Source organism: Liolophura sinensis, chromosome 6 (assembly GCF_032854445.1).
Source record: "Liolophura sinensis isolate JHLJ2023 chromosome 6, CUHK_Ljap_v2, whole genome shotgun sequence".
Taxonomy (NCBI): Eukaryota; Metazoa; Mollusca; class Polyplacophora; order Chitonida; family Chitonidae; genus Liolophura; species Liolophura sinensis.
The window spans coordinates 54,446,086-54,469,610 of record NC_088300.1 but is presented as its reverse complement, the minus strand read 5'-3'; the positions used below and the strand labels follow the sequence as shown (position 1 = coordinate 54,469,610).

The following is a 23,525-nucleotide window of genomic DNA, read 5'->3' as shown; positions in this document are numbered from 1 at the left end:
ATTTATTTATTTAATATGTGCTTTATGCCGTACTCAAGAATATTTCACTTACACAGAGGCCATCATTTTAGCGGAAAGATACCAGGTAGAGCATCCCTGAGTACTTTGAATAACCAGCCAAGATGAGAAACAGATTTGTTGTTTTCTATGAAAACGGTGAAAGTGGCAGTCACATTAGATTCTCCATCTGTAGTACACTTCTCTGAGATATACAGTAGGTTGTTAAAGTATGAATCATGGTAACAAACACCCGTAAAGAAACAAATACTTTATTTTCTTAAAATACAGGAGATTGATAATGGAACCCATACCCCAGATACTTAAATGTTACATGCTGATTAAATGAAGTAAGCAATGAGACCTTGGAGCAAAAGTTTGATATTCTGTGTGGGCTTGAATGCTGGAATAACATGACATGAAGTGAAATATTACGAGGTCTACATGAAAGAAAGCAAGAAAATGATCAATTCACAGGTTTAAATTTACCACTAATGGAACTGTATAGTAACAACTACTGTAATTCTTCAACCTTTTTCCATGTTTGCAAGGTGTTTATTCTGAAGGCATTCTTCTGTGTAGACTGATAATATTATACTATTTGTGATGTCCTGAAATTGGTCAATCCAATGAATGTAGTTTTGTCTCCGAAATAAATTTTAAAATGTGCATAAATTACATTGAAAGTTGCTCGTTCATATGAGAAAAGGTTGCAGAGTTAGGGTATCATTAGGGTGAGTTTTGCAACAATATACATGGCAACAGAGTGACATTTTGTGAAAGGTTTTGGGGAAATGACATTGCTTTAATTTAAAGCACAGTGGACTCAATATGCCAACTTTAATATTTGGATGGTATACAGAATATAGGAAACTACTTTAACAGGATTAATCAAATTAGTTTTCTGGATTATATTCTGGTTTGTGGTTCAGTGTCCAATATTCACATTGCAAGAATAATGATACTCTACCTTTCATGTATCACACTTATTTAGCAAGATGAAACACGCAGAAATTTGTTTGTATAATCTGAAACTTAGAAAACTGAATCACATAATATGATTCATAATTTTGTCTCCATTTTCAAAGCCCTGTTCAACAGAACACATTCTTAATGCCACTGTTATCTTCCACTACCCCTATCAAAACTGAAAAAAGAAAACACTACAAAAATATAATATACAAACTCATTGCAATGACCTTCATCCAATTTTATAGAATTATATAAGTTATTAACCATAACATGCTCATAATGAGAATTCTCATCGTGAAAACAACTGCATATATGCAATAATATGCCAGAACAGTAAACCATTTACATGTCCACAGGTACATACCTGTAACCCTGACTCAACAGAAACTCTAATATGATGTATAACTATGCCACAGCACACAGGAGTGTATTATAATAATATATGTTATATTCCTGCTATTAACATAAAACTACAAATTCAACTTTGCGAAGTTTTGTGGACCTACACATGGAGAAGATGTGCACAAGGGAGTTTTATCTCATTACAATGGTCTTTGAAGGTAATTGTTGTATTTATGAAGACCTACAGAGAATTCATAGATCTAACATATTGCCAATGCCATGGTTAGAATGCAGGTTACAATTTTACAAAATTCATAATCTATTTGTGTCCAAAAAATGTATAAGCACATTTCCAGAAAAGCAAGCCATCATGAGTCAGTGGAGACATTCAATAAAAAAACACAGTAAAAATAATTCAGTTTTCATCAGCAACAGTAACGAGCAGAATAAAATATCAAAACTTAAAGAAGTAATTAGGCAAGTAATAAACATCACAGGAACTGTTCACTATAAATATAATCTTTTCAAAAGAAACTACACAAGCACTTGCATACTTTGGTATTGACTTCTATTTAGAATATACAGATGATCCAACACATAGAATGATTTGCATAGATCCCATTGATGCTATGTAACATAAAACAACATGTGATATGACAATGTCAAAATACTGTACCAAAAATGATAACTGGCAGACAAGCCACATCACAAGGTTAGTTGATCAGCAAAAACGATTGAAACTTCACAGCGTCAAAATGTTGGTGTTTGAAAAAGGGTATTATTTACTTGTGTGTAATTTTAAGGTTGTTAGGTTTTAAAGCCTGTGATTTAAAAAGGGCAAGGATTTGGTGTCTTGTTTATGTGGATTTAGGCTGAGATGTATTTACTGATCCATCTGAACTGAGCTCCAGCATTACTGGGGTGGTGAAGGTCTGGTCTTTAGCGACACTTTCCAAACCCTGAGGAAATGAATAAAATAATTTATTACAAGTAATCCTATAACATTAATCCTTAGATAGTTTACTCAATTACAAATGATTTCTTTAAGTCTCAGTGATATTTGAAAATCTTTGTATTCTTTCATGCAGACTTACCTCCCCTGCATAGGACACTAATGGTGAGATCTCACAAATAGGGATGTCATTGGGGGAATTACTGAAACACAAAAGAGAACACAAACATTCACAAGAAAGCATTTACTGCAAATTTATGACATCTTTATCAAGAGCTGGGGTCAGTGTTATTACTTCTAAACTACATGTATGCACATCTTTTCCTTTAATATAATACACGTACCTGCCTTCTTTGAAACCATTTATTGTGTCTTAAGTGTGAAGAATGTGTGATATATGTATTCAGAAAACGCTCCCCAAAGATTAAATAAAAATAATGTTAAATGCACTTTTAAATTAGTTAGTTACATAAGAGAGATACTTAATACATGTAAATGTGCCTACCCGTCTCCTGTGCCATCAGTGCCATTAGGCTGGGATAGGCTGTGAAAGAGAGAAAACAAAGAAAACGTCATATGTTGATGGGACAAGATATTCATCATGCCATTTCAGGAAGGGTCATATGGCAGGGTTGAAGGCAAAGACCATATTAACTTGAAGTATATTACAGATGAAAGATCACTTAAAACTGTCCAGGAAACCAGTTAGATTTTTTTTAAGAATTTTTCTAATCGAGTAAAATTATGTTAAAAGATCAGATTCTACAGTGACACAGAAGGTATCAATTACGTCACATTTATACGTTTTGCCTGAAATAATTTGTTTAATGGTCAAATCAACAAATACATTTTTAGATCTATATGTATATGCATTTTGAATAATAAAATGTAGCAGTCCAATGTGTATGAAGTAGTTAAAACCTTCCGAGGCATCACTGGTTCCACTGTGGTCAGAAAAGGCCACCATTGAATAACAGAGTCAAATGTAAAATTCATTTTACAAATTGTTAAAATACATACTTCATTTTAGTGTTTTGTTTGCCTTTAAGTAACAATTCAAGACTAAGGCCTATGAGGCATCATGAGAAGAGAGATAATCAACATCAGTTAATAGCAATTTTTCAGATCTTTTCCAACATACAAGTACAGAGTACATGTGTGTCTGGCTTTAACAGAAAAAGAAATTTAAAAAATCCAACTGCCTTTCAATCGAGATAAGCCTCCTTGACATATTGTCCCATCAATCAAAGATTCTTGATGATTACCCTAGATTTTTCGCTTATTGTTTTAACTAGTCCTAAGTGTAGGTGTGACTGGGGCTTAAGTCGTATACAAATTTTTCTCCCAGAAAGTATTTGATTTCGTGAAATCATGTGACTACCGTTAGGTCCTCCAAGATTGCCCATGATCAAAAGGTTTATTGGTTTGTTTCCTTATTGTTTCATGACATCATGAAGAATTTTTTTTTATTATGGTCAGTGCAAGTTCAAGTCCAGCTCATGTTTGCTTTCTTTCCGCCCGTATTTGAGAGTCTGCCAGAAAGTTGTGTGATCGCAACGCTCGTTTCCATCGTATAAATGAAATATTCTTGATTATGGCGTCATATTATAAATAATGTTATATATAACACCAATCGAAAAAATAATAATATGCAGTTATATGTGAGGAGGAAAAGTACCAGGAGTAAACCAATGACCTTTGCTGACTTACTGGGAAACTTTCATACGTGTCACGTGTCATACTGGTGGATGGTAAGTGATCTCCAGGGCAATGCTAAATCAACCGCATTTATCATATTGATGCATGGGCGTTATGTCAGGCACACACTGAGACTGCTGCGTAAGACACACCCAAGGAAACTTCATCTAAGACCACATTAAAGTGCACTTTAAACTCCTTAATGCCCCAAGAACAATAAAAGCATGTGAATCTTGAAAATTTCATGCCTGAGAATGGGCTTGAACTCATTTCTTGTGCATCCTTGTGTGGTAAAATTTCAAGTCAATAAGCTTTCTTGAGGCATTTTACAGACAAAACTTCACCAAGGCAGATGAAAACCAGTTTGGTGGCAATAATAATATATGTGGGCTATAAACTGCAGATGACAGACTTGGTATTAATGCAGAAATACTAATTGTACCATACCTGTCAGGGTAAGGAGATCCATCAGCTCTCAGCAGCTTTGCCCCTGCTGCTGACAAGTAACGGCTGTGCAAGCTACACAGAGCTGTACGGCAAGTGGTCGGTGTGTCCTTGCCTGCCTCATCTGCATTCTTCAGAGGAGAGAACTCATCTTCTCTTATAACTTCCCAAACGGCAAAGTTGCTGTCACATTTAAAGGGAGAAGGAACGAACACAACGGGCGGCCAAAGGAATGTTAATGTAAGGGAAAACCAGACCAGACCACACCAGACCAGTTAAAGAGGTGGCAGGAAGCAGTTAAAGGTCACGCAGGGAAGCAAAGAGAGAGGAGAGAAGGCAAAAAGAGAGAGAAAAAGCCAAATTAGTCCATGTATACAATGCATGTAAACCTAGTGAATCAAGCTAGATTCTAGAAATGATTAAGCAAGATATAAGTCTCTCACCCAGTGTAAGTTATCCTAAACCAGGTACATACACAATTCAGTACTAAGCTCCACACCAAGTACATTTACTTACACAGTACATGTAGATAGGTAGATATTTAGAATTCTGTTTTTGATAAAAAAAAATATATACCTGTATTAATAATAATGTTTACATGTAGGTGAAGTTAACAAATGATGATTAGCATTAAATTTCCTGGTCAAGACTGACTAAAGTAGCTGCTGATTTCAGACTGGATGGAGTACAAGCATGGACGTGCTTCAGATTTGAATACAGATACAATGCCGGGAGCAGTGGGCCTTCATCCCTGAGCATCTCTCGAGCTTACCTCACATTGTGAGATTCTTGCAGTAGACTGGTAATTAAGTAGCAGGAAATCTCAAAACTAGTAAATTAAAGACTGTATTTTATGATTCTGATGTGGGATGTGATGACCTCCTTTCTTTACATGTATGTCTTCCAAATGTCTTAAATGTCAGTTGCCCATTGCATGTACATGTATATTAGCAAAATCAATGACACATTTGAAACATTTTGAAACAAAATGACCTGTCAATGTCAGCAATCTATTTTATAATGTCATACTGAAGAATATGAAGACTTATGGGTGGAGATATTTAATCATGGCAGAGCCAAGAGAAAATCTTTCCCTCTCAGAGCTACATACTGTATTAAATTCAACTTCCTTGTAAGTAAACATTGGAAATTACATAGTGTACAATTTACACGCACATTCCACTGACACCCACAAGCAAAGTCTTCATGCATACCATGTAATATTAACATGTGTACACAAGTTCTGCTGCAGATCATGCCTACCTGATGTGCTAATTACACATGCCGTTGTGAAATTTGTTACTACTGGGGTAAGCCCTGCATGCATGCAAGAACATGATAGATGACGCCATAGAAAAAAAAAATAATTAGAAAATGAAGATCCAAAATTGCATGCTTCATCCCCCCCCAAAAAAAAAGATATTCCAGAACTCGATACTTCCTCACACATGCACACAAGTGATAAGAATATTCAAACTTATGTTATCAACATACTTATTAAAATACAATCCTATTACGATGTGGCTGTCATTAACAAATCAAATCCATTAGAGTATTAATATGGAAATTACCATGCTCAAATTGTTACGTGCAATACAACATCTATGAAGATTCTGTGTCAGGCAGAAAATGTACCTAATGCATTAGTAGTTAATCAAAGTCTTAAGAATCCAATATATAACTTTCTGGACAATCATGCCAAGACACAAATCAAGTTCATATTCAAATACTGCATACTTACGTGGCAAACTGAAAAACATCAAACACAAATTTTTCCATCTTAATTCCATTAGGTTTGCTAGGCTTGTGTTCTGTCCCGTCATCATCCACATACGGGATCTTCTTTTTGGCAACATGATGTTTGAGCTCATGTTCATGGTTCCTAAGAAACACAATATTTATACAATATTATAGTGACACAAACCAGGAATCTGATCACATATGGTCTCTAAACTCATCCACTACTGATAATTAGGACAGCATTTGGTTAGGCAATATGTATTTTTTGTCAAAAATCTCTGGTATAAAATCTTTAACTCACACGAGAAACCACTTACAAAGAGACATCTCTTAAGAAGTCGAGCGTGAAGAAATGGTTGCAAATATTGCCAGCATTGAAGGTGAGTCTGCCATCAGGGTTTCTTTTCTCTGCTGTTTTCTGCGTGATCTCGCTGTACTCCACGACTTGGTACTGACCATCCACCTTGCATACCACACCCACTGCCTCCGTTGGGAAGCTCTTCTCCACAACCTGTACAACATCACACCCATGCCAACTTCATCATACACTCCAGATTCTTTCCATCATGTCTAATATTTAATGATTACATATTTCCATGCCTTAATATTGTGGCTAATGAAATAATATGATCATAATTTTGTTCCATAATGCATTGCAAATGGACACAGTGACATGATTGTAATTTCATAATTTGACATTCTTCTTCCTAAAGGCTCTCTTTGACAAAACTCTGCTATCATGTCTTTGTAATCATGTTTTTTGTAAATGATGAAGCAGTGGTAACTTGTGCTTCACATAAAATCCATGACAACATACAGTGAGGACAAACATGCATGTGAATTTCACCATGGTAAATCCACATGGCATAACATGTGACAACTCTGTAAAACAGGCCCACACAGTTGATCAATCAATTTCACCATGGTAAATTCTCATGGCATAACATGTGACAACTCTGTAAAAGAGGCCCACACAGTTGATCAATCAATTTCACCATGGTAAATCCACATGGCATAACATGTGACAACTCTGTAAAAGAGGCCCACACAGTTGATCAATCGATTTCACCATGGTAAATCCACACGGCATAACATGTGACAACTCTGTAAAAGAGGCCCACACAGTTGATCAATCAATTTCACCACGGTAAATCCACACGGCATAACATGTGACAACTCTGTAAAACAGGCCCACACAGTTAATAGTGTTTGAAAGTGACCCCTGAGGTCAAACAATCAAGACAATGTTCTTATGCCTGACGTTAGGTTTCTTGGGTTTAATTTTTTCTTAGTACCAGTATAGGATTTATTTTCTTTTCTCAAATGGTAGAATACTGAAGGTAGAGGGAGTCCATCCTATGCAGAAAATATATCTTAAATCATGGTTTTTACTGGTGATACTACATGTATTTAGCTTGCTGACATCAAGTGAATTAAGCTCATAAAATGACAATTGGATTTCACTAAGATACCAAGATAAGCTAATTGCATATACAAAGCTGTAAAATTAACTGCATATAAGTCCACAATGAAGAAGTAGAGTTGTCCAACTTTTTGTTTATAATTGTAAACATGCACATATATAATACCTTTGCTCCACAATTAGCTCCTTTCTGGATACAGAAGCCAATGAATACTGGGTCGGCCATTTTGACCAGAATGTTGTCTACACAGTAGACATGAATGAATTCTATTCCTCGATGCTCTAGATCCTTTAGTACATTGCTGCTCTTCAGAGCCTTGTATAAGCCACCGTTTCCATCTGGTAAACAGAGAATTGAGGCATAATAAGAACAGAACAGGGAATTTCTATTCGGCTTCTAGATCTATTTTGATCTATGAAATCAACAATATGGAACTACATAAAAAATAACTTGTCAGAAAAAACTATCTAAAATGAAGTAAAATCCCTTATTTATCCTAGACATTGAACAACCTACACTTATGTTATTGACGGCTTTAAGAATTACCTGGGGACAATGCAACCTTTGCTTTATTTGTCAATATCAGCTTCCCTTCCAGCGTTAAAGCCGGTAACTGATTCTGTTCAAATAACATCACATTTTCCGGTTTCAACCCAAAATGGTTGTGTTTGGAGAAAAAGTCCTCTGTGGGTTCCTTGGTGTGTTCACTGGTCATGATATACCTGTCCGTCAGAAAAGATGAAGATGAACACGGTATACATGTACAATATACATATTATGACAACATGGGAAGATATCTCAGAGGGGAACTATACCACAGCCAGTGCCATTATACAGCGGACACTGGGTGGTTTGGGCAGCTTTTTACTACATGAACTTCACCCCTATCAAACACTGTCAATTCGGATGCACATCACTGTATTTTGGTCATGTACGACACAAATTATTTATTAACTTATTCGATTGTTATTTAATACCATACTCAAGAATTTTTCACTTTTACAATGGGGGTAGTTTTATGGGTGGGAAAATCTAAGTGGCCAGCAACAAACAACCAGCCTTTGGAAAAATACTAACAAACTTTTCTGCAAGTGGCGTACAGATATGTACACCTGTAACTGCTTGAACAGCCACACATGCATTGTCAACTGCTTACTGTCATCCAGGCCCAACAGCATCAAGAAGAGGACTGGAACTCATACTGTCATACGTCAAACCTACCAGGGTATAACTCCTTTAGAGCCAGTGGCTTTCTCTGCCAGCTTCTCCACAGCCAGGATTCTCTCTGCCTGCAGTTGGTACAGGGTTTTCCCTGAGGGTAGCCCAACATTATACATGCCCTTGGGGTAAGACACACCCAGTCTGGTTCCCTGACCCCCTGCCAGTAACAACATGGCCACCTTCCCATTGCTGATCTGCTTCAACCCTATGGAGAAAACACAAATGTAAATTATCCCTGTATATTACTGTTTTTAATTACATGTAAAAGAAAATCTTCACAGAAAGCTCATTTGGTAAATGACACATGAAACAATTCAGTGAACGCCTTTTTGAAGTTACATTACGGCACATCACAGACCACAAACAAGACATCAAAAATATATCATGATGGTTTAATGGTTTAGCACCATGTATGCAACCATGCGAAAACTTACATGTGTATGGTAAAGTCTATAAAATGTTATCGACTTAGAGATACAATGCACAGCATATACATCACGCAGATTATTATCTGACTGATGATGTATAAAGATGATGGCACTTTCAGATGCACTTTTAAAACAGCTAAGCACTGAAAATGTTGATACAAAATTACAGTATAATATGGTAAATGACCTAAAATTTCGCCTAATAAAAGTGCATTTTTAGGCAAATTAATGTGACAAAATATATTATATTTGGTGTGGAAACATATATTTCCAGTATTTATTTCTTTATTTGATTATTTTACACCGCACTCAAGAATATTTCACTTATATGATGGCTTCCAGCATTATGGTGGGAGGAAACCCGGGCAGAGCCCGGTGGAAATCCACAGCCATCCGAAGGTTGCTGACAGGCCTTCCCACATACGGCAGGAAAGGGAGGCGGCATAAGTTGGACTTGAACTCACAACAACCGCACTGGTAAGAGGCTCTTGGGTAATTATCCTGGGCAAGCGTACTGACCAAATGAGCCACGGAGGCCCCCATATTTCCTGTAGGATGTGACCTCACCTTTCAAACAAACCTCAAAATATCTTTCCAAGATAATGAGAACTCACAGAATTAGGTAAAATGTGCAACTTAGTCATGGGCGAATTACTTAGGCTGTAACATTGGCACAATGAATAAAAACATTATAACAGCCTTCCATTCCATAGGGGAAAAAAGTCTACAGCATATGGTAATACATGAATAACGCTACATGGTTATTCGGATGAAATTCCCCGCCAGCCCATGTCAACATCCTGATGTAGACAGGACAGGTGGAGTTTTAGATCACAGTGCATTCTTCATACTCTCAAACAATACCTCCCTGTCTGACATTCTTTTTACACAAAATTATGCAACACTTCTGAAGTTGCAACCCATACATGTATGCAGGGGTTATTTGCTAACAGTGACAGACAGGTAAACTTCCTGTCTACAGGTCTGGTCTACAGAGAGTAAGCCTGTGAGATGAATAACACTGAGACAGACCGAATCAATATCACAACAATACTGCCTTCCATTGCCACATCAAACATAACCTGAATCTACCTGGCATGCACAGGCCTACAGCACAAGCAATCTCTCTTGCCAAACAGTACTGTGTATGTGATCTAAACTTAACACATATGTAGACATATTATCCTATAAAGACATATCATCAAGCCTTACTAGATAACAATAATACATCCTGTACATATAACAGTACACAGAAAGATAAATAAATTCAAACGAATAAAACAGAATGAAAAAGCATCTACATCTTATATTCTTTGATATCACTGAAAAATGTGTACAATTATACATTAAAAAAGTCTAAAAACACTTTGTATGTGAATGGGTAGTGTATGTATGGTTATGTCTGACTGAAATTTTACAAATGTAAAACTCTAAAACGATTCAGTCAAGACATTAAAGTGAAAATCTGACCCTAGATTTTCCACATTAATTTATACCATATGGACACTAATACATGTAGACACTGAGTGAATAGGCATGGAAGGTCACCAGGAACTAGAACAAGGCTTGTCAATTCATGACCACTGCAGAAAATCACTACAAGCCTTATCAAATTTACCTGTAGAAATCCAATTAAAACCAGTGACAGATGTGTGTGGTAGCTTGTCAAGGTAGTGATCGCTATTTACCCAGTCTTAAGTTGATCTGCTGTAGTATTTAACTTTGAGGGTAACTCTATCCAATAAAGTGCCCTGCTCTAAAACTTTGTGTTGGTATTTTGAGAAACGTACATTTTTTTTCTTCCAAAGTTATTTTCTTTAAATTGGCTAAAGTTCCCAGCAACCTACCCTACTTTTTAAGACTGGCCTGACGACTCCTCTGCCCAGTGTTGTTGGAATCAACAACCTGAATCCCTTTTCTGCCATTATTCAATCATATGACAATTTCATGAAACAGAGAACCATTTCAAAAGCAAATGCCATATAAAGCATTACCAGTAACAGACATATATATATACGTACATGTACACCTGTGGAGGTGGGAGATTTAGAAAAACATGGGATTACATCTTTATACATTTCCTCAATAACATATACGTACATGTAACCTGCATCCAAAAATGCATTTTTCAGAGATACAGTACCCTCGGTTGAACCCAGGTCTACTGAGCGACATTTGACATTTAATCCAGTGAGATGATGGTAAATAATTAGCCCAGGTTAACGAGGAGTGAGGGCACCTACTGTTTGTCAGTGGATTTCTACCAGTCAAAGGTTAAGTTAATATTTAGGTGGCAAATCCTCACGACACAGCACATTATTCCCAAGGTGCGAATGATTGCAGTAGATCCCTAGCAAGACTAGCCAAAGGTGAACCTTTCAAAAATTGCCTAGAATGATGAAAACATGAAGAATAAAGAAATCTTTATGTCTGTTTTTAAGGACTTCTGCAAGGTAATTCCTTAAGTGTATGGAAAATTGTTTTAATAGTACTTCTTTATCAGGCATGTTCATCTATTCAATGATCAAATTCATCAAAAAAGTGTCTTCACACAGATGGTGAATCAATTTCAAAGGACCAGGACAAATGAGATATTGAGCTGCAACATTATTAATGGCATAATGTTATTTGATTATGGAGTACTAGTTTAATATGGAATACGTGTGGTACATGTACAATAAAGAAAAAAGAGCACACTGCATTATGCACATACATATGGGTATGATGCTATGATTTTCTTCAGTTGATAAGTATGTCGTGCTGTAGTAATGATGAGACTCAAAGCCAAAATGCTGATATAGTAATGATGAGACTCAAAGCCAACATCCTGCTGTAGTAATGATGAGACTCAAAGACAAAATGCTGCTGTAGTAATGATGAGACTCAAAGACAAAATGCTGCTGTAGTAATGATGAAACTCAAAGACAAAATGCTGATGAAGTAATGATGAGACTCAAAGACAAAATGTTGCTGTAGTAATGATGAAACTCAAAGCCAAAATGCTGATGAAGTAATGATGAGACTCAAAGCCAACATCCTGCTGTAGTAATGATGAGACTCAAAGCCAAAATGCTGACGAAGTAATGATGACACGCAAAGTCAAAATGCTGATATAGTAATGATGAGATGCAAAGTCAACATCCTGCTGTAGTAATGATGAGACTCAAAGCCAAAATACTGATAAGTAAAAATGACGGGCAAAGACAAAATGCTGATATAGTAATAATGAGACTCAAAGCTAACATCCTGCTGTAGTAATGACAAGACTTAAAATCCAAAATGGTGATACAGTAATGATCAGGCTCAAAGCTAAAATGCTGATGTCTCTTAAGTAGCAATGCTAAAACTCACAGCCAACATTCTGCTGCAGTAATAATGAGACTCAACAGCCAACATGCTTCTGTTGTAATGAGACTCAACAGCCAACATTCTACTGTAGTAATGATGAGACTCAACAGCCAACATGCTTCTGTTGTAATGATGAGACTCAACAGCCAACATGCTTCTGTTGTAATGATGAGACTCAACAGCCAACATGCTTCTGTTGTAATGATGAGATTCAACAGCCAACATGCTTCTGTTGTTATGATGAGACTCAACAGCCATCATGCTTCTGTTGTAATGATGAGACTCAACAGCCAACATGCTTCTGTTGTAATGATGAGACTCAACAGCCAACATGCTTTTGTGTAATGATGAGACTCAACAGCCAACATGCTGCTGTAGTAATGACAAGACTTAAAATCCAAAATGGTGATTAAGTAATGCTAAGACTCAACAGCCAACATGCTTCTGTTATAATGATGAGACTCAACAGCCAACATGCTTCTGTTGTAATGATGAGACTCAACAGCCAACATGCTTCTGTTGTAATGCTGAGACTCAACAGCCAACATGCTTCTGTTGTAATGATGAGACTCAACAGCCAACATGCTTCTGTTGTAATGCTAAGACTCAACAGCCAACATGCTTTTGTTATAATGATGAGACTCAACAGCCAACATGCTTCTGTTGTAATGCTAAGACTCAACAGCCAACATGCTTTTGTTATAATGATGAGACTCAACAGCCAACAGAGAGGACTTTGATATCACTCCGTGAGTACTCTGAAGGAGAAGACAGGTCTCAGCATATGACAGGTCTGATAAACACAGAAATCGTATAATAACCTGTTCAGATCAGATGATACTCCTCTAACATGCCAAATTATGCACAATGTCTGATTGAATTTGTTGAGTATTTAGGGTACGGTAGGGCACTTCTTTGGGAGGTCGGTTGGTTTACCCCCAAACAAAATATTTTTACTGATGACCTATGTTTTGGCCAACAAACAGTTACTTGAATCTTTGTTAGTGTTTATATACATCTCCTTCAATATTGAGATCATGAACAAAGGTACATGTATTTGTACATGTATGAAGGTGCATGTATTTTGTACATACCTGTCAATAAAGTACAGGTGCTTATCTATACTGATGAAACAAATAGTTGTGTGGTAAACATAACATTCTCTCTTTAGCCAATCAGTGCCTGTGATGTACAAGTATATGACATCCTGTCAAGTCATTAAGGAATAATCTATTACAACTTGCATCTACACATAAAGGTAAATATATACACATCTAAACATTTGGATCCGAGATATGGTGTTAAATACTAACCAATAATTCATCAAAATATATATAATATATTCAATGGTAAATGAAAATTACTAGTGCAGTGCCCTTGGAAAATACTTCTAGATAGCAAGTGTTGTAAACGGTATTTATCTACTTTTTATAATGTTCATTTCACACCAAAAGAAACCCCAGAGAGCATACATACTAAATAATGAAACTGCATTTACATCAATGACAGAGGATCACATGTAAAAGCGTAAGATTGTCATGTCCCCATTCCCTAATTTGCATATGTAATACGCAATTTTCTGATTACTAGATATCGTGCTTCCTTGTGTCCTCAACACCTGGCAACTTTAAAGTCAATCAGATGAATGGTTGTTGGGAACACTGAAGGACAGATAGACAAAAATGCACACTAAGATACATTCCTAAATGGGTCGTTTTAGATATGGGTAATATGTGCTATAGCTTTAGTGAATATATACTGATGCACTAATATGCTTAAGCAATGAAAATTACAAAGCCCTTAATCCCTAATTACCACCAGACTTAAACACAATATCTGAAGGATAGCCATAGGGGCAACCAAACAGCACTTCAACTAGAACAGATTTATACATGAGGTTCACAAGATAAATATGATGACATAAGTGAGGGGCAAAAACTGCAACCCTAGAATATCCAGTTCCAAATTCAGGTCATCCATAAAAAAGGGAGTCTAGGGTGAGTCAAAATAGACATGACATGTTTTAACAGCTTTCTAAAGTTATATATAAACTACACTGTATGTTTTGGTTTTACTGTACAACAAGATCTCTGAGACAATTTCTCAGTAATACAGACAGTATTAAAGAAAATCCAGAAGAGTACCAGTATACATCTACTGTACTTTGCATGTTTATACTGTTACGGTATTGAAAACAGCAACAGAAAACAGACTCAGTGACTCAATATTACAATGTAAACAATGCTTTATATATATATAAAATGAGACGTACAGTTTTACAGACAGTTCAACAACAACATACACATCAGTATTACCGGTCTTTAAAAGTTTCCAGTTCACCTTTGCAACCCAAGGAACGTGTTCCAGGAGATCCAACGTAAAGACCATGGGATAAACACACAATTCACACAAGTCACAAATTGTCCTAGACAGGTACTTCGCCAGGTTAGCGAACACGAACACAGTACACTGGTTACACAGAACTGGAACAGTCAAGCCTTTGAATGACGTCACACCCGCAGAGCACAACACAGGGTAAATACAGGCATGGAGGTATAATCCACTTCAGATCAGTCACAGCTCCCGCAGAAGCTCACAAACGAGCCGTTCAGAGACGTAGAGTAATGTCACCTTGTGGCAGAACGAACGTCCTTTGCAAAACTGAAAACTTCAGTTTAGAGTCCTTGACGACCTTGTCGGTCAGGTGAGGTCAACGTGTTAAACAAATTACACGGTCCACACTGTATAATCATAATAAAGATCCGAACACCAATAAACGTGACTTCCGCAGAAATTCACATAAACCAGACATCAGTACTACTGTTGTACACAAACGGTGCCGGCATAAAAATCTGTCCTCCCAAATGAAACTGGCATCACCAGCTCATATAAATATAATGGACTCGATACGAGAGCGTCGCACACTCTCCTGGCTCCCAGTGGATGCAGCAAAAATACCTCCTCTCTGCACAGAAAACACGGCTTATATACGTGCCAGGTGGATTCAACTATTCTTAGACACATAATTAACAGCCAATGAACAGCCAGTTAAATAAACAGAGCATTGAACAAGGTGCTTTCGGCCAGGTCCACGCTGTACATATATAACAGGGCCTGTTATGCTTTCACAAAGGTCCGCAGACTAACAGTACATGAAGACGTTAAATAGTCATACATAACAATACGTACTTCACAAAACAGTACAGTATTGCAGTATACTTGATAACCAATCTCCACATAAATGTACAGGTATACAATGGATCACAATGCAGGACAAATACCTGCAGTGTAACAAATATCACAGAACACCAATAAAAACAATGAACAGCTGTTGTCCTTGGAAGTGGCCAGACAGATGCACCACACAGTCACATATATTCAAATTCATGAATCTCTCACCAAACTTGCACATCCATATGGTATGCTCTACTTCCTGTCACAAGGAAAAATACCACAGCTGCAAATGAAACGGTAAACAAAGACCATGACAACAGTCAACTGATTGTGGCTCCCGTTTGAAGAGGCAGCTCTAAATGTAATTTGGTTCTGGACAGGCAACTCCACCTGAACCGTTAAAAAACTTTCAATTCTACAAATGAATGCATAACTCTTACAACTGTGACAGCCACTATATATGCAAAAGATATCATGCGCAAAATGTAGTATTCTAATTGGTTCTCAACATGAGGGCCCTGTGACTATTCCACTTTCCATGGAGTGATGGATGTAGGAGAAGTGTATTAAAAATAAAGAGGTGAATAGGTATCAGCTTAAAAATCAGAGGTGCAAAAACTGAAAATTAGTGCAAAATATATGTGTTTAATGTGGTAGAATAGTAATAATGGCTTCATTCCCTGTGTGTAACTCTGCCTGCGATGTTGTCCCAAAAACACTGGACACTTCCTTTTTGACAGCAGTTATCACAGTGTATATGCAGTATTTCTTAAGTCTATCATATCCCAAGATGCACCATGTATGTCCACACAGGTCTGTTCACCAACTAGGAAGTCAATGATGTTATATCTTACTGGACTTTGTATCTGCTGATAAGAATGCACAGCACCACTAAACAAAGTCACATAACTTTAACATCTTTATATGTTGCAAAACCTTTAATGTACATGTAGCTTACCCACTAAATATCTACAAAAGATTTACAAGCAATTAATTCAAACGGTCATAAATAATTGTAGATTCTATTCTAACATCTAGTATGTCATACGATCAAGCAGGTCAGCAATTCTGAAACATATGTTATTGATTTCTTTATAACATACCTAAAACAGATTTGTCTGTCAATCACATAATGTACATACATGTACAGAGTAGCCCAATACCATGAATCTAGCTTCTGATTATGGATATTATATAAATATACATGTACATGTAAGTCTGTGGATCAACCATGTATGAGGGCTGGACGATCATGTCACCATCCGTGTAGAGAGGCCAAGGAACTTGATTGGCACAAAGTCAGTGTACACATGTATCAAACGCCAACTGGCTGAGCATCCTCTGGCCACCATGCATGCAGGATTTAATGTTAAGATTCTGCTCCCATGTCTGTATTTATTTATTTATTTTCGACTTGAACCCACAGCGACTTGGTGAGAGGCTCGAGGGTAATTACACTGCGCGAGTGTGTTAACCAACTGAGCCACTTAGCCATTGAGACCACCCACCCCGACCCATGTCTGTAATCCAAGTTCCAAAATATATGGCTCAAATATGTCAAGGTAATCAGATCCAAATGAACAGAGAAGACCAACGGAAGCCTTACCACAGCATACATACAGAACAGTCAATAAAGCCATGTCAAGTTGATTTCTTCATATCATGTTTGGTGTTCTGTAATTCTCAAATATATACATTTGTGGGAGCAATGCTGTACTAGAGATGCCTCTTCATTTCTGCAGTCTGAAGTTAACCTGTTTTCTGGGAGTATCTGTGTCAGGACTATTTATCATTTCAAAATCAACATTTTGTTGCATGCAACTGCATTGTCCTGGTAAAGATGTCACAGAGCAGTCTCAGTGCATTCTTTATGCAAAACAGCAACCCACATGAACTTTAACTGGAAGTTCATGAACTTATATTGTCTGATTCATGAACTTTCTACAACCTAGACTCAGAAGTCATTTGAGCATTATCTACCTGCACAGGTAAGCTGGGTGGACCGTAGCAATGCAAACGACAATGTCCTCATTCCAAGATCCCTATTTCACAACCTTTAAATATTCAGCTCAATTGCAGAAAATTAACTGACAAGGGTATTCATCATCTAGTGGCTTATCTTTTAGTAAGCCTTCTCATAAACACCATGGCAATACTCTGAGCTGACTGTACTTCTGCTAAACACCTTGATGACTTCCGTAATCTGTACAGCAACGCTGTGGTACACGTTGCACTTCTAGACTCAGATGCAACAATTAGATCATTCATAATGATACATGTATTTTATGCAGTTTTTTTTTTCAGCCCACTAACCAGCTTTTATTCGGAAACTTTCAGCTTCGGTTCAACGCAACTCTACATAAATGTTACTGACTGCAAAGATCTGCAATGAGGTCATTTTCCCGCTCAGTAGGAATTTTGTGCCCAAGTCGGACCAACCATTGTTCTCTTGAAATACTTAAGTACTGTTAGCAGTTTGCCCACAAACTGTCATCGAAATGGCAAGAACGTACATTGGAAAACACAGCTAAAGCCAGAGAGAGAATCCCCACTGTTTATAACATTTGGACCTATTTGCAGAGTAAAATGGATCTGTTCAGTGCAGCTTTCATTGAAAAACTTTCAGATTCATTTCAAAACCACTATACACATGTATGTGTGTAAATGACAGTGACTGCAATTCTCAGACAATGTGGCTTGCTTGTATCGTAAAACCAATCAGGGGGGACACAGTCCACATAATTAGTGTTTATTACCTATTTTAACTGTGTACATACATGTGAAGAAAGCAGAAGGAAAAATTCAAGTTTTATTGCAACATGTATTGTCAGTTGCATTCACATTTACATTTGAACAGACTTGTACATGTACAATGAATGGTAATCTACATTTGTAACCCCTTGGACTTGAACTCAACCTTACATATGATAAGCCACAGTCTTACCCAAAACACTTATACCGACACATGACAACAATGTTATCTCAAACACAGATCAAAGCCGACTGCATGTTCAAAAAGCTATATATCTATTAAGCTGGACAGCTGGATTAAAAAAAATGATGTAGATTAGATTTGACATGTTAGACAAAACAAGCTCAAACAGATCTGAAAATCTTGTTAATAGCGAGTTGTAATTTATCTTAAAATAGTTCAGTCTGTCAACACTGGATAAGTATGGTAGGCCACAGGTCTAGATGTATATATTTTCTAACCAAAGCACCCATCTGGATTAGCAGATATAAGCCACTAAGCAAATACAGGTCTGCAAACCATAAACTAAGAGTACATATTTACATGACTCTACAATTTGTAGGGGCAAATCCATCAAGAGGCCAACCTGTACACTAAACATCAATTTCTTTTTAAACAAAATGACATGTTAATGACTGATATAGACTGCATCGTCTATACACTGTACATGAAAAAAAAATTGTGAATGCGTATGTCATGGAATATCTATTAGAAAGTCAAACAGCGTTTCTTAGTAGATCTATACAATCCACTGCTCACTGTGTATCTCTCTCTTGTTACTTCCATGTTGAAGCAGATTAGCATCACGCACTACAAAAAGATACATGTACCCTGTACACACATGCACGCGAAGCGAAGACCATATTCAGTGTTCATGAAGACTCACATCTAAGCATATTTCACACATTTATTTACTTATTTGTTTTACGCCGTACTCAAGAATATTTCACTTGTACGATGGCAATCAGAATGATGGTGGGTGGAAAACGGGCAGAGCCAGAAGGAAACCCGCAACCATTCACAGGTTGCTGACAGACCTTCCCACATATGGCCAGGAAGGAAGCCAAAATGAGCTGGACTTAAACTCACAGCGACGGCATAGGTGAGAGGTTCCTGGGTCATTACCCTGCGCTAGCACACTAACAGGGCCACGGAGGCCCCCTTATATATTTCATATAATAAGAAAAGATATCAACACATAAACACAAAGAAGTGGCATCCAAAAGCTAAAAAACAAGTTACACATTTTTCCTTGTGATAAATTGTAAACTGGATGTAGTTGTATTGGATGGGTTTTTACATCTTAGCATTAAAAGATCTCAGAAAGAGCAGGCCATCTGGTGTGTCACTTTCTGCACCTAGAATACGGAGTTCTCCTGATTGGTGAATATCTACATTTAGAGCCATCAAATACATTGCTATCTATATTTGACATATGGTTATGTTGATCAAAAATTTGAAAACATTGATCTAAACCTTCTTAGAAAATTTTCACAGCTATATGTACTGATTTTTTAAAAAGTGAAGTTTTTCGTCTTCCTTTGGGTGTTATACATGCATGCAATGCTCACTGTCACTCTTTAATTTAGAGCAATAACAATGATTGAGGCAGAAAGTTCACAACTTAATGTGCCGAAAGGTAAATATTACATACCCATAACTATTTCTGTACAATACTTGTATAACTTATAACTATAACTAAATATTGTAGTTATACACCACTCAGCACTTGTAGGTTACATGTCAATGTACATGTAAGTGTAAATATATTTATTTATTTGACTGGTATTTTACGTCCCACAGCCAGAGGGAAACCCATGACAAACCGCAGGTTGCTGACAGACCTTCCCACGTACACCCGGAGAGGAAGCCAGCATGAGTTGGACTTGAACGACTGCATTGGTGCGAGGCTCCAAGGTCATTACATTGCACTAGTACGCTAACCAACAGAGCCATGAAGGCCCCCCTGTGTAACTATAAGCATCTTGCGATACATACATGTAGCCTAATTTATTACCATCTTGTTACGACAAATCACTGTATAAAAGATTCAGTGTACACTCAAAGAAAAAAAACAACATCCTCTTCCTGACTGATACTTTCCAATGTTTCAAAACCATTTTCCTTGTTTCTGACTCTCCGCAGTTAAAGCTCATATTAAATTGGTGTGCATAAAGAAGAATAAATTAACAAGACTCCATTATCGTGAATGATGGGGAACCTTTCATAATTGCTGTTGAAAACATGATTCATTGGTTCAATTCAAAAACTTCACTGACTGGAAATACTTTTAAGCACAGACTAAATGTGTGAAAGATGGCGCCACCTGAAAGTTGAACGTGACAAACAGCAGTTGCCTGTTTACATATCACAATGGCTATTGTTTCATCCATAAGGATGTCTTACCTTCAGTCTCATACTTCTGCAGCGTATCAACGCTTGTTCGCGTCACACTTCCACACAACTCTTTAGGGACAGGTTCTAAGAGGTCGTCAATCTTTTCTGAAGCAGCTTGCAAAGTAGCCTGGGCATTTTTGAAGTATTCGCCCACCTGTGCCACGTTGATGCTAGAAAGTTCTTTGTAGAGAGTCTGCTTCTGTGCTTCAGTGAGCGAGTCCCAGAACTTCAGTACATGTTCTTGGCCATGCTCACTGAGCTGTGATTTGAGACTGCTAATGTCCATGGTGATAAGAGGTCTGGCTGGGAGGATGTCCTGGATGAAGTTATGTAAGGTGCGGAGGGAGCGACCGGAAGCCGCCTGGGTGGTGTGAGGGTACCTGCTGAAAAGCTATGGATCAGTCCCCAGTATGCTCTGTGTCTCCTCTACCTCCGCTTCCACAACTAAACCCACACAAAACACACTTGTTTGTCTTCTGGAAAAAGAACAAATAAACACCAAGGTCTCTACAAACTTCATCTACACGAATCACATCGTCAAGCATGACATCTGTTTGATACAAGCACACCCACTATGTCGACGCCGAATCAAAGAGGTAAATGACAAATCTGCAAGTTAAATGTTAATGATACATAAATTTAATGAGGCACTGGAATAAAAGCAGTGCAATTCTGAATTCTCAAAAGGCGTAATGCAGGATATTTGCTACATACACACATGAAACACTGAGTTCATGTGTACAGAATGTACCCAAATGAAACTTAATGCAACACATTTCTATTAACATTTATCATTCTCATATATAGTTCATAAAAGTTTTAATGTGTAAAGCTATCATCACTAATCAATTTCTTTATTTACACGTACACTGTATGCATAAAATAATGTATATGCTAGTATGTGAAACTGAAAATTGAAGTGCACATGTGTGAAATCACATATGTGTGTGGAATGTTTCTGACATTCCTATATCAAGTACATGTTGTCTCTCGCCCCTGATACACTGATATTGCCTGGGACTAACCTAGGATGTATTTACCAGACACTATATTCAGCATGACCAGACACACTGGACATGTTTGAAATACTACTACTGAACGTGCTGAGTAGACCAGCTGGACCACGTCCACAAATATCACCCACAAACCACAGTCAACAAGAACAGCACTAACAGACATACCGTATCCTTTGATACTTCCAAACGACAAATACCTTGTAAGTTAAAAAAAAATTAGATACAACAATGAATGGGAGGATAATAAATATGCATTTTTTATAAAATATAAAACTAGAGCAGGGATGACTGTGGAAAATGGTCACATGTAACCTGCAAAATACAGCCTCTTGTCAAATTACCTTAGTTAGAGTCTTATCCCAACTGTCCATGTAACTCTTTACACACCAACCTGCAGACCCACAACATTAAAGATGAAGAATTAGGTCACAACACACCAATGATGTTAAATTAAATTTGTTCCACTTCACTGATCTAGAACATAACAGGCCATATTACAATTCAATGCAGGGTGGCTCCTTCAACTTGAAACATCTAGTACATGAAGACCAGTCCAAATCTTACTATTTTTTTCTAAAATGCAACATCTTGAATCTGGTTAAAGCAATTCAGAAAGCACATGTACCATCCCCATTGCAAGGTCTTAGAAACAAACATCTGATCTGTCATATTCAGAAGTTTGAAGAACAAGTTAAGATGTAAGCAAAACCTTGTGTGCAGGTAGAAAACCATGAAAATGAAACCGTAGCAATCAGCAAATCATAGAAGTGTTAACTGGCAAAAGATAAAAACGATAAGATAAAGCAGATAAAGGGACACTGTCCATGGGGCAGAATTGTAGAAAGTAAGACCGCTGCTTACAGGAGAGACAGGCTTGCACAAGTTTAACAAGTTGGCTATAAGTAGTGGTCCTATCCATGCAGTACATTGAGTGCAACCATGGCATAAACAGAATTACCCTATATATCACGAATGTAATGTACAAGTTTCACTCATCAATGTGGTGACTTTAAGAGTTGCAATTGCAGTAATATGTACCACATCTAACATGAAAGATACACGTGTCACATTTAATAAAAACATCGATTGTCGCTAGCCTATGGTAGGGTGTCCATCAAGTGTCATTTGAGTTCACACACCGTGTCCGATCGTAAACGGCCCAGATTCCACCGAAACTGTGGCCTACTAAAATATGTCGTCGGGGTCTTAACAGTAACGAGATGGCATCGAGGAGTTTGCCTGCTGGTATACTCAGTTTACTTACCCGTCTGTCAAGTCTGCCACCAGCCACAGCTGCCCGAGTCCCAGGTATTTACGATTAAAACTGCCGCTGTCAAAGCCACGTTTGCCGATAGTATACAACATATTCCGGAAATGACACGTATTACCACCGACAACCCAGTACAACATCGCGCGATACAACATAGTTCCACCATTCAATGAATAAAAAATTGAATTTGTAAGACCAAATATTATTCCATATTCATTATAATGTATTCACTCTTGAGTATCGAACGGATATTTTACTTCAAGCTGGCTCACTAGTCAGTTTTTGCCCTTTGTTGAACACTGAAATGAAAGCACCTTTGTATTTATGCGCAAAAAGAGGCGTGGTCGCGA

The 23,525-nt window shown here is 37.4% G+C and overlaps 1 protein-coding gene across 3 annotated transcripts; it reads right to left on the bottom strand.

The window, feature by feature from the left end:
* Positions 1–224: 224 nt before the first annotated feature.
* Positions 225–23,265, bottom strand: LOC135468069 (UDP-N-acetylhexosamine pyrophosphorylase-like). Of its 3 annotated transcripts, none has more exons than XM_064746102.1 (11): positions 23,170–23,265; positions 20,899–21,365; positions 8,791–8,995; positions 8,116–8,291; positions 7,735–7,907; positions 6,463–6,656; positions 6,147–6,287; positions 4,409–4,594; positions 2,769–2,807; positions 2,406–2,466; positions 225–2,270 (listed from the first exon to the last, which is right to left on the bottom strand). In XM_064746102.1, the coding sequence occupies exons 2-11, from the start codon at positions 21,173–21,175 to the stop codon at positions 2,169–2,171; spliced, it is 1,554 nt and encodes a 517-aa protein (XP_064602172.1). In that variant the 5' UTR covers positions 21,176–21,365; positions 23,170–23,265; the 3' UTR covers positions 225–2,168. The 3 variants fall into 3 exon arrangements, with proteins under 3 accessions (XP_064602172.1, XP_064602174.1, XP_064602173.1); XM_064746104.1 differs by having other exon boundaries at positions 4,409–4,588; XM_064746103.1 differs by lacking the exon at positions 23,170–23,265 and adding an exon at positions 22,247–22,273.
* Between the last annotated feature and the right edge of the window lie 260 nt (positions 23,266–23,525).

Bases quoted from the DNA above. Each gene is read 5' to 3' on its own strand.
- LOC135468069 (XM_064746102.1), bottom strand. From the start codon at position 21,175: ATGGACATTAGCAGTCTCAAATCACAGCTCAGTGAGCATGGCCAAGAA. The intron at 4,595-6,146 runs GTAAGTATGCAG...TCCCTTTAAATG, and splicing joins GATGTTTTTCAGTTTGCCAC to TGACAGCAACTTTGCCGTTT. The intron at 2,467-2,768 runs GTAGGCACATTT...TTTGTGTTTCAG, and splicing joins ACTGATGGCACAGGAGACGG to TAATTCCCCCAATGACATCC.